Consider the following 14,369-nt stretch of genomic DNA (forward strand, 5'->3'; position numbering starts at 1 on the left):
AGCTGAGGGAGGGGCAGCCTGGGGATGCTAAAGAGACAGGGAGGTGGAAATCCACACAAAGGCTGACCCCAGCCAGGCCAATTGGCCAGCAGGCCCACCCAACCCCCTGCAGCAAGCAGCTTGGCAGGGCTGAGCGCCAGCTCCTGCAGCCAAACCGAGTTCCCACCGAGTGTGCTTAATGCAGCGGCAGCGGTGACATTTCTGCCGTCAGAAGCAAAAACAGGAACCCGGCCATTTTGATGAAGGGCGCCCAGAGTGCGAGTGCGAGATGTAGGAGGGAGGGGTTCCCACTCCTGCACCCGTTGCCCTAACCACCCACCCCTGCCTCTGCCCGGTGCCCAACCCAGAAGGTCACAAAACGGACCGCCAGCCAGGGAAACTGCTACAGAAGAACCCCCACCCTTTGGCATAGGTTGGGAAACTGAGGCCATAGCACTGACACTAGCCAGATCTGGAGAAGACAAGAGAAGGGATCGAGAAAAGCCCAGGGGAGGATGCCTTGGGGAATGTTCAGGTGGGCACGCCAGAATGCTGAACCCAAGAGGCAGCAAGGACTGGTCTCAAAAGAGCCTACACACCTGCCCCCCCAACCCTGGGGCGCCCTCATGGGGGCGCTCGCGACGCCTTTAATCTGCCAAGCAGCGAGAGGGTTAAGCTTCCTCTTCGTACTTGCCGCAGTAAGTGGAAAGGAAAGAAGTGTCAACTCTGTTCTCACCACAGCGGGGCTGTCGGATGGCACCTCCCCCCGCCCCGCGCACCCCGCCCGGCCGGCTCCCCCGCCCTCCCCTCGGAGCGCGCGCGCACACACCTCCCACCGCTTTGCCCAAATTATTTTCGATCCCGGGAGACTCCGGATGCCAGACGCGCTCCGCGGCGGCGGCGGCGGCCGCGCCTGATTCATTGCGCCAAAGCTGCAGATGCGACCTCCCGCCTGCGCCCTGTGCCCCGGCCCGCGCCGGGCTGCGTGCACGCCGAGAGAGTTGGCGGGGGTGGGGGGGTGGCAATTTGTAGGCGCCCCCCCAAGAGGCGGGACCTGGCCCCCCGGGGCCAGGTCCCCAGTCCCCAGCTCCCCGGGCAGCGCTAATTAGCTTCCTCGGGGGGCGCCACGCGGCGTGAGGGGCGGCAATTTCCCGGCTGGGCTGCGGGGGAAGCGCTCCCACCGCCTGGGAAGGTGAAATGGGAAACTCGATTCAAAGAGAGCTTTTCTCCCCCCCTCCCGCCAAGCGCCGTAGAAAACGGGTTTGAAATTCCTCCTCTTTTTTTTTTTTTTTATTTATAGTGCACCGTCTCCATGGAAACCGCGGAGGAGGTCACGGTAGCTGGGCCCCCGCGCGTCACCCCGCGCCTCGCCGGCTGCAGGCGCCCGGATTGCGGCCTCCCAGGCGCCGCGGCCCGCGTGGACTCTACTCCGAGTTCCCCGCCCCCGCTCCAGTCAGCCCGCGGCTCAGGCCATATGACTCTGCCGGGTCCCAACCGGGAACCGCGCACCTGGGCACCAGCGCGCTAGGCTGTTGTGCCTCCGTCCCCCGGCTCCAGCACGCGGGAATGCGCCAAGAAACACGTGCCTAGCTCCAAGATGGGAACATGTGCGGCAAGGCGCCGCCGAGGAGCTCTGCGCTAGTGAATACCCTGGGGGATCGACCTATATAGGCGCACAACTCCAAAGCTCTCGCTAAAATGGGACCACCCGTGGTTAGGAACTCTGGAGTCAACCGAGTCCTTCCTGGGTAACTTACTAGCTATGTGACTTCGGGCAAGTCACAACCTCTCTTCCTCTCAGCTTGCTCATCAGCAAAGTGGAATTGAGCCTTGAGACAAAGTACGTTAAACGCTTAACACTATGTTCGGCAAGAGGTCTCTGAAAAATGGTAGCTGTGGCTCGGGTTTTGGTTTTGGTGTTTTTCAGGCCGGTAAAGCCGAGGCCCTAAAGGCTTTGCTCAAAGGCGCGGTCGGCCTGGAGGCTGGGAGTTACCCCCAGAAAGCTCCCAGCAACCCAGCCTAGACCTGAAAGGTGGGAGGTGAGGGGACGCGTGCCGGCTGCGCAGGGCCTGGGCCCGCCTAGGGCGCGGCGGGCGGGGTTGGAGTCTCCTAAGCTAGCCACATCCGCACCCGGAACCCTGGAAACGGGGCTCCCCACGGTGTCCTCCCCCCGTAGCAGCACCATTAGCAACAAGCCTGCCTGCCCTCCCTCCCAGGGCTAAGACCGCACCTGCCCCACCGGATGGCCTCCCCGGGGCCAGGCCGTGCCCCCCACCGCGCACACTTCCTCCCGGACCCCCAGCGCCCCGTCGAGCGCGCAGGGGGAGGGGACCGGGCCGCCCCCGCCCCGCCGGCTTCCCACAGCCAGAGCTGCCCGGAGCCGGGGAGGCAGGAAGTCTCAGAGCCGGGGCGTGGAGGCGGGGTAGGGGCAGGAAGTTGGGGGTGACTCTCCCAGAGACCCCAGACGGGGCCCCGGCGTGGGAGCGGGGTGGGCGGGCGCGTAGGGATTAAGGGCGCCCCCCCTTCCTCTGTGGCCTTCGGCCATGTGACCCGGCCGGAGCAACCCGCTGGGTGAGGGCGCAGGCCGCTACCTCTGGGACCCCCAGCAGCGCGCGCGAGGAGGGAGGGGCCGCCTTTGTCTACTTTGCCGCAGAAGCAGCCCCCCATAACCCCTCCCCGCCGCGCCCCGCCGGGCCCTGCACAGCCCGGGTTTTCCATCCGGCCCGGCTCGGCTCGGCAGCTGTCAGGGGACCGAGCTGACCTTCGCGAGCAGGGAGTTTCAATTAGCCGCAGATCAGATAAGCGGGCGGGCCCGTCTCTCCGGGCACCGCGGGGGCGCAGCCCCGCCCCCGCCACGCCGAGCCAAACGCGCTCCAGATGGGAACAAAGATGAAGACGCAGCTCCACCTGCCTCCCCGGGGAGGGGGGGCAAAAGAGGAGGCCCCACCGGGAGGAGCTTCCCAACGGAGGCAGGGGTTGCGCGCCCTCCCCTGCACGTCTAAGGATCCCAGGCCCGGGGCAGGGGGTCTAGCCAAGAGGATCTTTCCGGCTCTGCCGGCCTCCTGCACAGCGGGGAAGTGCCCGCCGCGCTGACCTCACCCTCAGGAGGGCATCGTGTCCTCTCTCCCGGGAGGGAGACTTTTGCCATCTCTGATCTCACCCAGAGCACTCCTGGGGAGGCTGAGCCAAGTGAGGCATAACCCAACAGAAAAAGGAAACTGAGGTAGAGAGGGGCCAGGACTTGATCCAGATCACACATCCTTTCAGATGTTTTTTGTTTTTGAGTGCCTGCTAAGTGTCCAGCACTGTTTAGGGAGACAACAGAAAATAGTTTCATCCCCAGATTCACAGAACTTACATTCTAATTCAAGGAGACAGACCATAATCAAGTAAACAGTTGAACAAGATCGTTTCAAAGATTCTGAAGAACCATGAAGATATTAAAATAGGTCATGTGAGACTGACTTCAGGGAGGGGACCATATTAGCTATGGTGGTCAAAAGGGCCTCTCGGAGGGAGTGAATCTGAACCGAGGCCTGAAAGATTGGGAGAAACCAGCCAGGCAAAGGAGAGGGTACGGAACATAACCCTCTGGGCATGACCTTAGGCCCAAAGGTCATGATTTCGAAGACCAGATTTCGAAGACCAGGTGAGAGAGTTTATGCAAAGTACAATGGAGGCCTTTTGTGGGTTCTAAGCTGGGGGTGACACAGTCTGACTTCAATTTTTAAAAGATCCCTCTGGCTGTTGTATAGATCAGAGGAAGGCAAAAGTAGAAGCAGGGAGGAAGAAAAAGATGATGGGGTTGGAGGGGAGCAAGAGAGGGCGGAGGACATATTACTGGATGTTGGGTTCTCAGTAAATTTGGGCTCTTAGTATGGATTACTACTGCACCACCGCTGCCCTGAACAAACCCCCAGGCCCATCCCACAACACACACATACACCTACCTCTCTGAACCAAAAAGATCCCCAAGCCTTCCACCCAACCTCTGACCTTGTTTTCATTTGTTGAGACCAGAAGCTCCTCCTCCTCCCATTTCCCCGCCCCCAACACCTTTGTTTGGAGGGAAGTTGAGGGGGTGGGGATCATTGGAAAGAGACCCAGTGGTTGTTCACTAGAGTGACTGCTGGGGAACCCTTTGCATCCCAGTACCCCAGCCCACCACCCTGGGATTACCCTGTGAATCCCTCAGTGGTCTCCACCCTGGCCTGCCCTCCCTGTCTCTGCCTGAGATGTTGACACCATTCAATTATCATTCATTCAGTCAGTTGAGTGACCCTCTAGACAAGGCTTGCTGTGGACAGAGAGAAGCAGACCCAAGCCTTGCCCCCAGACAGATGCTTGGTTATTGCTCTAAGAGCTCAGCAGAGCAGGAAAGGGTGAAGGGGTGGGAGGCTCCCATGGGGAAGCCATTCCTAGAATCACAACTCCCCTTTATGGAGATCCCCCCGCCCCGGGGGGCGGGGGAGGGACATGGCCAGACACCAGGTCCTGTTCCATACATGTCACTGAGTCCCCATGACCACCCAGTGAGGTCTGTACTATTACTATTCTCAAGTTATGAGCAAATAACCAGAAACTTACAGAGGTCAAGTGCCTGAGATCACGGCCAAGTTAAGTGGTGAAGCTGGGAATCAAACCCAGGCTTAGCAGAGGCCAGAATAGGAGAATTTAACCATTCTGCTATTTGGTCTCACATACTATTAAATGCTAGGATGTCTTGGGACGCCTGGGTTTCGGCTCAGCTCTTGGTTTCGGCTCAGGTTATGATCTCCGCGTTGTGAGATCAAGCCCAGTGTTGGACTCCGTGCTGGGCTCCGTGCTGGGCATGGAGCCTGTTAAGATTCTCTTCCCCCACCTCGCTCTGCCTCTCCCCACTCTAAAAAATAAATAGAGAGATATAGATAGATAGATAGATGCTAGGATGTCTCTGAAAGTTCTTCAGTCAAAGTCCTGTGGAGCTGGATTTTGTTCTCACGTCCCTAAACTTCCCTGTAAACTTCCCTTCATCTGAATCCTCCGGAGTCCAGTGTACCATATAGCCTGCTGCCTGGTATACAGGAGGTGCTCAGGTACTGCTTGAACAGAGCATGCTCTCAACAGAGCAGTGATGATGGCTGCTTTCACTTCCATACTTCCCCTTGGGTTCTGGGCCCCCTGTAGCCCATTTCAGAGTCTGTCAGAGCTGTTGACTAGAAAAAGAAAAGTTCTAGTTTGCATAATATTTGCATCTGCTTTGCATGCTGTTCACAGTACTTTAAAAGGCACAGAGGCCAGGCCCTGGTACCCTAGTCCCCCTCTTGGTGCCCCCCCAACACACACACCCACTGATCCAGAACAGGGGGTGGGGGTTGAGGGTTCCCAATTAGGGTCCACCTAAGCTAGTCTATTTCCAATGCTGTGGGGACAGGGATGGGAAGATTCCTGCCTGCCCTCATCCCCCACCCCCCTTCCATCCTTTACTTGGGAGAGTAGTGGGTCAGGGCAGGGGATCCAGTGGCAGACATGTGTGCATGCACATGCGCAAGAGCAGGTACACACACATACAGAGAGCCACGCAGCAGGAAACATCTGGGGTCGGTTGCCTGCTGTGTGGTGACAGAGGTGGAGGAGAAGGGAGAGGAGGCGTCGCTGCAGGGCTGCTGCTGTCCCCCCAGTGGGATCCTCCTGCCCAGCGTCCCCCTCACATGGGGTCAGCCTGCCTCTCTGACAGTTCACCTCACACCTATACACTTGCCTGATACGCCGCTTGGGCTGGAAACAGGGGAGGCCAGGGACAGCAAGAACTAGATACCAGGAATGGGACCATAGCAAGGACGGGACAGAAGCAAGCTGTGACTCGGATCATGGAGGAGGGGGGAGAGTATGCACAGCCTGGCCTCAGCCTGGACCTTTCACCAGGTTGGGACCTCCTGAGAGATCCCCACCTGGAAACACAGGAGGAGGGAGCCGCTGTGATTGGCTCCGGAGGCATGACCCACATGAGTGAAGAAAGGCCAATAACCTGCCCTCATTGGACCCAGAAATCACTGTAAGGCGTGTCTGGGTGTCTGATTGGCTATGAAGTGTCAGCAGTCGAAGACTGATTTGCAGAAACACCTTGCAGTCCAAACATGTCCCTTCCCCCCACTCCAGGTTGCGATTTCAGGCTTGGAAGCACCTAGAAGCTGGAGCAGAACCAGAAACCAGGGAACTTGGAATGATGGGCTCATCTGGGGTCCACGGATGGACAGGAGGCAGCATGATGCTTACTGAGGGGGCTCTGTGCAACCATGGAATGGGCGCTAAGTATGTCCTAGGATGCTGATAGCCTGGCAGACATCAGACCCACAGCAACTGCAGCACAAACACTCCCCTGGGGGCCTGCCTGGAGAAGGCAGCACAGGGGGCTGTGCTTCAAAGGATTGGGAGAGAAAGTGACAAGACAATGACTAAAGGCAGGTGGGCACAGGTTGCTTTAAGGTGTCAGGGACAGCAGGGAAAGAGGAGAAGGGGAAGGTAAGCTAGGGCCAGATGGTGCCAGGCCCAGGAGTCAGCACTCTGCCAGGCAGGAAGGGGCATACAAGGTAGGATGGGAGAAAGAGACTTTGAGAAGCCTGGCCTGCCCCCCTAACTTACAGCTCATACCTCACCCCTGCCCCCTGGGCAGGAGAGTGCCAGTACTGTGAGAAGTTTGTTTCCCCATGCACGACCAGCTCCTTGTACCCACCACACTGCACAGCCTGTTGGTCTCTACCTCTGTACCAGATTGAATGCGTGTGTCCCCCAAAACTCTGTATGTTGAAATCCTAACCCCCAGTGTGATGGTATTAGGAAGTAGAGCCTTTTGAAGGTGTTTAGGTCATGAGGGTGGAGGCTTTATGAATGGGATTTGTGCTCTTATGAAAAGGACCCCAGAGAGCTGCCTAGTCCCTTTCACGGTGAAAGAACATCATAAGAAGACAGCCAACTATGAGCGGAGAAGCAGTCTTCACTGGACACATCATTTGCCAGCGCCTTGATCTTGGACTTCCTGGTCTCCGTAATTGTGAGGAATAAAGTGATTGTTAATAAAGTAAACACAAGTCTGTGGTGGTATTTTTGTTAGAGCAGCCTGAATGGACTAAGCCCCCATACCCAGGAGAGGTGCCCAAGGCTGCCCTCAACTGAGGCAGAACTTTCTGTGCTGGTGCAGTCTCTCCTAGCCCCCCACCTCTTCTCCTTGTGCTGCATGCCCCCATCACTAGCCTATGCTCAGCTGAGGGACCAGGCTGGCAGAGCCCCTCAAAGTCATCACCACAGCCCTTATACCTCTAGGGTCACAGTCCTGGAGCAACTCCAGTTATCAGAACTTAAGGTCACCGACTCTCTTTGAGCCTCAGTTTCCTCACCTCAGATGGAAATAATACGTACTTTCTAAGAATCTGGTGAGAAGTACGTTGAATGAAGTCCTTAATAAAATGCCTGAATTTCATTTACTTCCTCACTATCTACTGAGTGCCTTTCCATGTGCCAGGCATTGCTTTAGGCACTGGGGTTTCAGCAGTAAATCGCAGGGACAAGGTCCCTTGTTCCCAGGGTTTTCCATTCTAGAGAGGGAGAACGAATGTAAACCACAAATATGTAAATGACAGGATTTCACATCATCACAAACACTGTAAAGGTATAACTAAGATCATGTAATAGGGTGATGGTGTAAAAGGTGATAGGGGAGGGCTGGGTTTTGGATAAGGAGCTCAGGAACCTTGTCTCTGAGGCGCTGTTTGAGCCAAGACCTGAAGGATGAGGAGGAGTCAGTTATGCTAAGAGGCAGAGGAAGGGTGTTCCATGGAGCAGAAACAGCAAGTGCAAAGGCCCTGAGGTAGGAGGAGGTACCTGTGGGGAGGCTGTTGTGGCTACAGAGAGGGAGCAGGGAGGGCAGAGGTTTGGGTATGGGGATCCTCTAGGACTTTGGAAGGAGTCTGGCTTTAATTCCAAGAGCCATAGAAAACCATTGGAGCTTTTTGGCAGGCATGCTGGGAAGTGATTTACACAGTAATTGCTCAATAAAGGCTAGCTGTTGTCATTATGAATAAGAAGAAGAAGCCCAGAGAAGAATAGCAGTATCCCCAAGGTCACAGAGTCCCCATCCCACAGCCCCTTCCTCCTTTGATTGGCCTTCCCCTCCCCTAAGGAGCTCTGTGTATCAGCCCCAAGCCTGGTGGGAAGGAGGTGAGGGCAGCCTCCCTTCCCTCATTCCGGCTCCTTCCCTCCGGCCATTTCCCGTGCTCCCGGTGCCTGCGCCCCAATTAGCTAGCAAGGCTGACGGCCTCAGCTCGGAATGACAGACACCTCCTGTCACCCCCTGACGGGAGAGGAGATTAACTCGGAGCAGCACAGGCTCCAAGGGACAACAGCGAGGGGAGGAGAGGGGATGACCAGGCCTCCCTCTACCCAGGGCCCCCAGTACCCTGGAAGGAAAAGGGGCTGGGGGGATGGTGGTCGCTGTGGACAGAAAGAAGTGCCAGCAGACTGGGGAGGATGGCCCCCTACTCTCCTGATTGGCTGCTGCGGCTGGGGCCACTGCCCCAACTTCCACCCCCAGCTGCTCTGAGGCCTAGTGACCAGTCCACAACTGTGGGGTTTCATGGCTGAACCCTCAGTTCTGGGCACAGAGTGGGTGTGCAGTAAACATTTCTGAACTGACCGTGCTAAGTAATTTTTTTTCGTGCAGACTCATTCAATCCTCACAACATCCCCATTTTATAGAACAGGAAACTAAGGCTCAGAGGGGGAGGGACTGGTTCAAAGATCATGTAGATGGGCTAGAATTTGAGCTGAGGCTGTCTGATTCCAAAGCCAAGGGTCTGACCACTGTACTACATATCACTCCTCTCCCTAGGAATTTACAATCCACTTTGGGGCAGTGAGACATAAGCCCTGGAAAAGGGAATTAGCATAGCAGTCATTATGAATAATAATAAGTATGACACTGAGTGTCAGGCTGGGGGTCAGAAGTTGCAGATAACACTCCCAGGAGGGTGCAGCCAGGAAAGATGGGTACAGAATGGAAGGGAGTTATCCAGAGAAGAGGTGAGCTGGACCGTCACACACAGCCATGACCAGTCAGGAGAGAGCAAGAGGAAGGCACTCCAGGGGTGCCTGGGTGGCTCAGTGGGTTTAGCCGCTGCCTTCAGCTCATGTCAAGATCTCGGGGTCCTGGGATCAAGCCCCGCATCAGGCTCTTTGCTCAGTGGGGAGCCTGCTTCTCTCTCTCTGCCTACTTGTGATCTTCCTCTGTCAAATAAATAAATAAAATCTTAAAAAAAAAAAAAAAAAAAAAAAAAAAAGAGGAAGGCACTCCAGGCAAAGAAACGCATGAGCAAAGGCATCAAGGCAGAACCGGGCAAGGCATGTGCTAAACGGTAAGAACTTCAGGTCCCAAGGGACAGAAACCCACACACACTTGCTGAAGCAAAATTAGAACCTAGTGGTTCATTCTGAGGGTCAAGCAGGAGTTTGGCTTCAAATACAAGGATCAGTTTCCCTTTGCTGGATTCATTCATGGATCGCTCTCAAATTCTCACACTACCAGATCATACCCCACTGCCCCCCACAATAATTCCAACCCAAATCCTGGGATTCAACCAAATTGGCCAAGGACAGGTCATGTATGGTCTCTGAACTAATCACTGGATGCAGGGCAAGTGTCTGCTGACTGGCCAGCCCCCATCCCCAGGACCAGGGTAAGTAGAGTCCCTCTAGAGCCCTAAGAGTGGTGGGGGAAGGGAAAGATGGTCCCTGTTGCATGGAGGGCACTGGGGCCTGTCAACACCAGGGCTCCCCAGGTCCAGGCCTGGATTCTGGGCCTTGGATCACACCTCCATGATCAGCCTGAAAAACTCTACTTTCCCCAGTTCCAGTTCCTACGTGTGTAGATGACATCCGCCAGCTGAGCTGTGACCGGGTGAGAGGGGATCCAAGAACAAAACCGATCCAGCTCAGGAGAGGCCTTGAGGGTTCTCACTGTGGAAGCTTGCTCTGGTGCCTTTGATGTTTCCATAGGCCAGCCTGATCTCTCTACCCATCCTTCACCCTTAGCCCGGCTCTAAGTTTCCCCCAAAGTTGGTTTTATGATCAGGGTCTTTAATTGTCTTTTACAAAGTCACCAGCTCTGATTGTCAAAAAGGGCAGTCTTGCAACAGTCAAGACTGTGGCCCGGTGCCAGGAAAGACTTCTCTACCAGGAGAGTGTTGTACCCTGGAGCCAGGCACGGGCATGACTGTCAGTGTAAGGAAGCAAAAGAACAAGCAACAACTGGGCCAGCCCCCAGGTTAGGGTGAAATCTGCATTAGCTTGTCCTAGAACTAAGGACTCTGGAGCTAATGAGTTTGCTTCACCAGGAGGAGTGTACTGTACTTTTGGCAGTCACGCTCAGGATCTGGAACACGGATTTGAAAGTCATACTGACAGATTTCAATTCTGGATCAGCTGAGTGACCTTGGGCTTGCCCTCTCCAGCCTTAGCGTTTTCATCTGTAAAATGGAAATCATGCAAGGCCTGACCTCAACCCATAGCAAAGTTCAAATGAGATATTGTGTCCAGGTGTTGGCACCACTCCTGGCACAGCGACTCTACCTTAAAGGGCAGCTGTTACTACTTAAACTCTTCCAGCTCTTTCCAAGACTGGTCCTTAGCCTGGAGATCCCGGCAATCTTCTGGATCTCAATTTCTCCATTTGTACTTTCAGTCCTTTCACTCCTAGGATGGGTGACTTAGATGATCTCACTGAGGGGAAGACCCCTCCCACATCAGTCAACCCATGGGGGTGAGGGGGTGGGGGGGTGAGGGGGTGGGAAGACGGCAGGCAATGCCCAACCAACATTTTCACCAGGCTGGGCAGGCAGCGCCAAGCAGGCGGGAGCTGGTCAGGTTTTTAATTGAACGCGATGCAAATGAAATGTAAATACCATGCAAATAAGCTCTTGCCAGGAGGCGCTGGGCTGGGAGCAGAGGGAGCTGGGAGGGGACTGCTGAGCAGGGGCCCTCCCCTGTCCGCATTTCTCTCTCTCCTGTGGCTGCCCACGCCTACGCCCACCCCCTGGTGCTGCCCACCCAGCCAGGCCATTACATTCTGGGAACAGCGGGCACTGCATCTCCGCAGAGCATCCTTACAGATCCACTTCCCTAACCCTGTGACTCCTGGTGGTGGTGGTGGTGTTGGCGGTGGGTAATAGGGTGCTCAAGGACCAGCCAGGGATCCTGTGGATGGGGCTAGGCTGACACAAACACAGCCACACAAAAAGAGCCACACAGAGACATAGAGGGGACACACAGATATAGACATGCAGAATCCCACATTCCCTCTCAAGCCACCTGCAACACCGAGACCCACACAGTCAGTCAGTCTCACATAAATATACACACCTGCACATTCGGTCACAAACACAGCGGCACAAATAGATCCAGTCACAGGGGATACATGCATGTACACACACACACACACACACAGTCTGCCCCGCCATAAGGACTGCAGACTGGAGTCCCTTGTGCTGGCCTGAGGTCAGGGCTGGGGTGTGGGGGGGGACAGGCACCCTGTGTGGTCAGAGCCTGGTGGTCTGAGTGAGGCCAGATGGGCCATAGGGGGTTGAAGGGCTCCTTCGGGGTGGCCTCGGCCCTTTGCCCACCCCCCCCCACACACACCAAGATACATCACCATACCCCAGGGCTCATAGCCACTAGACAATCCCTGGTGTTGATGGTATTGGTCCAACCCCAAGTCCTGGGGTGCTGGACCCCATTGTGAGATTTGGAATTCCCCTGGGGTTCCATAGTTTCTGACCCCACACCCATCCTACTCCTTAAGGCAGCCCTCCATGCCTAAAAGGTTGACCCAGGTGACAGGGCCCGATCTTCTAGGTCAGGAATCTATGTCCCATCAACCAAGGAGTAGAGGGGAAAGCACAGGGAAGTGAGGGAAAGGCTGAATGGTCTGGACAAACCTCCATTCCACCCAGGATCCACATCTGGGGGTGGTTCCACCCCCCCCAGAGGTGACTCACGCCCCACATTTAACTCTCATTAGCGCCTCTGAGCCCAGCTGGGAGGGACAACCGCCAACTTTCCCCAGCAGACAGGGAGCTCTGGGTGGGCCCCTCCGCCCTCGCAGCCTCAGTTTCCCCCCAGGGGCCTGGCCCAGCGACAGGGGCTGCGTGGGAGAGCAGTGGCTCACAGTCCCCTCCGTCTGAGCTAGAGCTGTCCGCCCTACAGAATGAGGGCCTGGGTGTGGCCTCTTCCAGGAACCCCCGCCCCAGTCCCCCCACCGGATGCACAGCAGCCTCCGATAGTCCCCCACCCCAGCCAGGGCCCAAGGGTCAGGAAGGAGGGGAGGGTGTAGATGGCGTCCAATCGGAGGCTGCCGGAGTCGCCGCCGGTCCCGCCGCCAGTCGGCCAGGGCGCCCTGCAGCGACACTCGTTCTCCGCCAGGGCTCCTCTCGGGGCGGGGGTGGGGGAACGGGGCCCAGAGAAGCAGGAGGTGGCCAGGGACCCGGGGCCGGCCCGCACCTCCCTCCGCCGCCCCCGCCTCCGTTTCACAGGCCCAGCCCTGCTCTTCTTTTGATTAAAACCGCCCAGTTAGTGGCTCGCGGGGCGCAGGGGGCGCGGTGGGCGCAGGCCCCTCGAGAGGCCCAGCCCGAGCCCCCCAGACCCCTAGCCCTCCCGGGAGAGGCCAGTTCCGCCCGCCTTCACCACACTCCCTCCCCCTTCCCCTCTCTGTGGGAAGGAGGCAGCTGGGGCGGGGGTGGCCGCGGGAGCGTCTCGCCCGTGTGATCGTGCCGAGAGCCGGGAATTCGGGGCCATGTGGGAAAGACATTAGTGCCGGCCGCCCTGCCAGCCAGGAATGCGCCCCCCGCTCCGCAGCAGCCGCCTGCCTGGCTCAGAAACGGTGACTCACCCGCTCCGTGTTCCCACCCCCTCGTCGTGCACCCTCCACAGCCCACCACAGGCCTGGCCGCCGGCTTTCCAGCCTCCCAGCCTTTGCTGGGGCTGGTCCTGTTACCTGCTTGGCCCATCCTCCAGTCTCTTCCACTCTCTTGTAATTCTGAACCAGATCGCACCTCCCCCGGGGAGTCCTCAGAACCCCCTTTCCCAGGCCTGTGTATTCTCTGGACTTTGGCTCTGGTTGGAATACTCCTTTGGGGCTTGCCTCTCCTGCTGTCTTCCTCAGGCCAGAGGGACCTGGACCAGGAGCACAGGGCAGGTGCACAGAAAAAGAAAGGAGTCGATGTAACATGTGAAGTTTGGGAAGCAGAGCACTGAATGCGGAGTACTGTTCCTCAGGTTCCTCTGTGACCTTGGAATAATAAACAACGCCACTTACCTCATAGGGTGTGTGATCCTGGATCCCTTACTCGCCTGACTTGGCCTTGCTTTCCTCATCTAACGCAGTAGGGATAACAGTACCCTCCCCCTGTGCTGCTAACAGGGGCCACCTGGGTGGGTAGAAGCTTTTGCCTGCCAAGTCCTCTTCTCAGGGCCTGCCGCTGAGAGGGACTCCCAGTGCTGGTAGTGATGGTATTCTCTTCATCGCAACTATTCAGTGAAGACCTACTATGTGCCAGGCCCCAGGCTGGGTGCTTTCTAGATGTTACCTCACATTACCCCTGCTTCAGCCGTGGGAGGTTGGTTTTGTTATTATCCTTCTTTTACAGTTGAGGAAACACTGAGGCTTGTCAAGGGGAAGGAACTGACCCAGAGAACCACAGTCTTCAGAACATAGGCCCATACCCAGGCTTCTGGTCCCAGTACCCCCAGAACTCTCCAGAGCCCGCGCAGAACCATCCCCTAGGTCTGACTCTTCCAAAGACAAAACAGCTCCAGTAGGCAGTCCTTCACAGCCCCCATCCCTATCAGATGCCTCCTGCTGACCTGCCACCTCTCCCAGGTCCATCTCTCATAACTTTTAATATGAGGTAATAGTGTCAAGCAGCGGGCATTCATTTTTAATTATCTAATTTACATTTAATTTTCCCCACCAATGTGATGCAGTTTATGGATGTTTTACTTAAGAGCATCCATTTAGGGCTAAGAATATGTTCGCAAAATGAATGGGTAATATTTCTCTTTTGGAGGCCCCTAGTTCAAAGTGGGGGACCCCACCTGGGGCCTTAAGCCCTGAGACCTAGCAGTCAAAATAGTTCTTGACACTGAAAAAATTAATAAACAGATATCCCAGAAGCTTTTCAGAGCATGTGTCTCCCCTTCTAGCCTCCAGAAAGAATGATTGTTGAGTGCTTTACTCTATTGGACACATTACAGAAATATCTCATTTAATCCTTGCAGCAACCCTAATGTATAGGTACGATGAAAACACCTGTTGAGGACACCTGGGTGGCTCAATCTATTAAGCATCCGATTCTTAATTTACGCCA

The 14,369-nt window shown here is 56.2% G+C and overlaps 1 protein-coding gene across 2 annotated transcripts in view; it reads right to left on the bottom strand.

Moving 5' to 3' along the window:
• PSD2 (pleckstrin and Sec7 domain containing 2) overlaps positions 1-14,369 on the bottom strand; it is a 137,038-nt gene that overhangs the window by 111,778 nt on the left and 10,891 nt on the right. The window contains exon 2 of one of the 2 annotated variants that reach the window (XM_032336527.1): positions 12,998-13,176. In XM_032336527.1, the coding sequence (XP_032192418.1) occupies positions 12,998-13,176 (179 nt within the window). Of the gene's footprint in view, positions 1-12,997; positions 13,215-14,369 lie in introns of those variants that run through there. The other variant, XM_032336526.1, reaches the window with a different exon arrangement.

Source organism: Mustela erminea, chromosome 3 (genome assembly GCF_009829155.1).
Source record: "Mustela erminea isolate mMusErm1 chromosome 3, mMusErm1.Pri, whole genome shotgun sequence".
Classification (NCBI taxonomy): domain Eukaryota; kingdom Metazoa; phylum Chordata; class Mammalia; order Carnivora; family Mustelidae; genus Mustela; species Mustela erminea.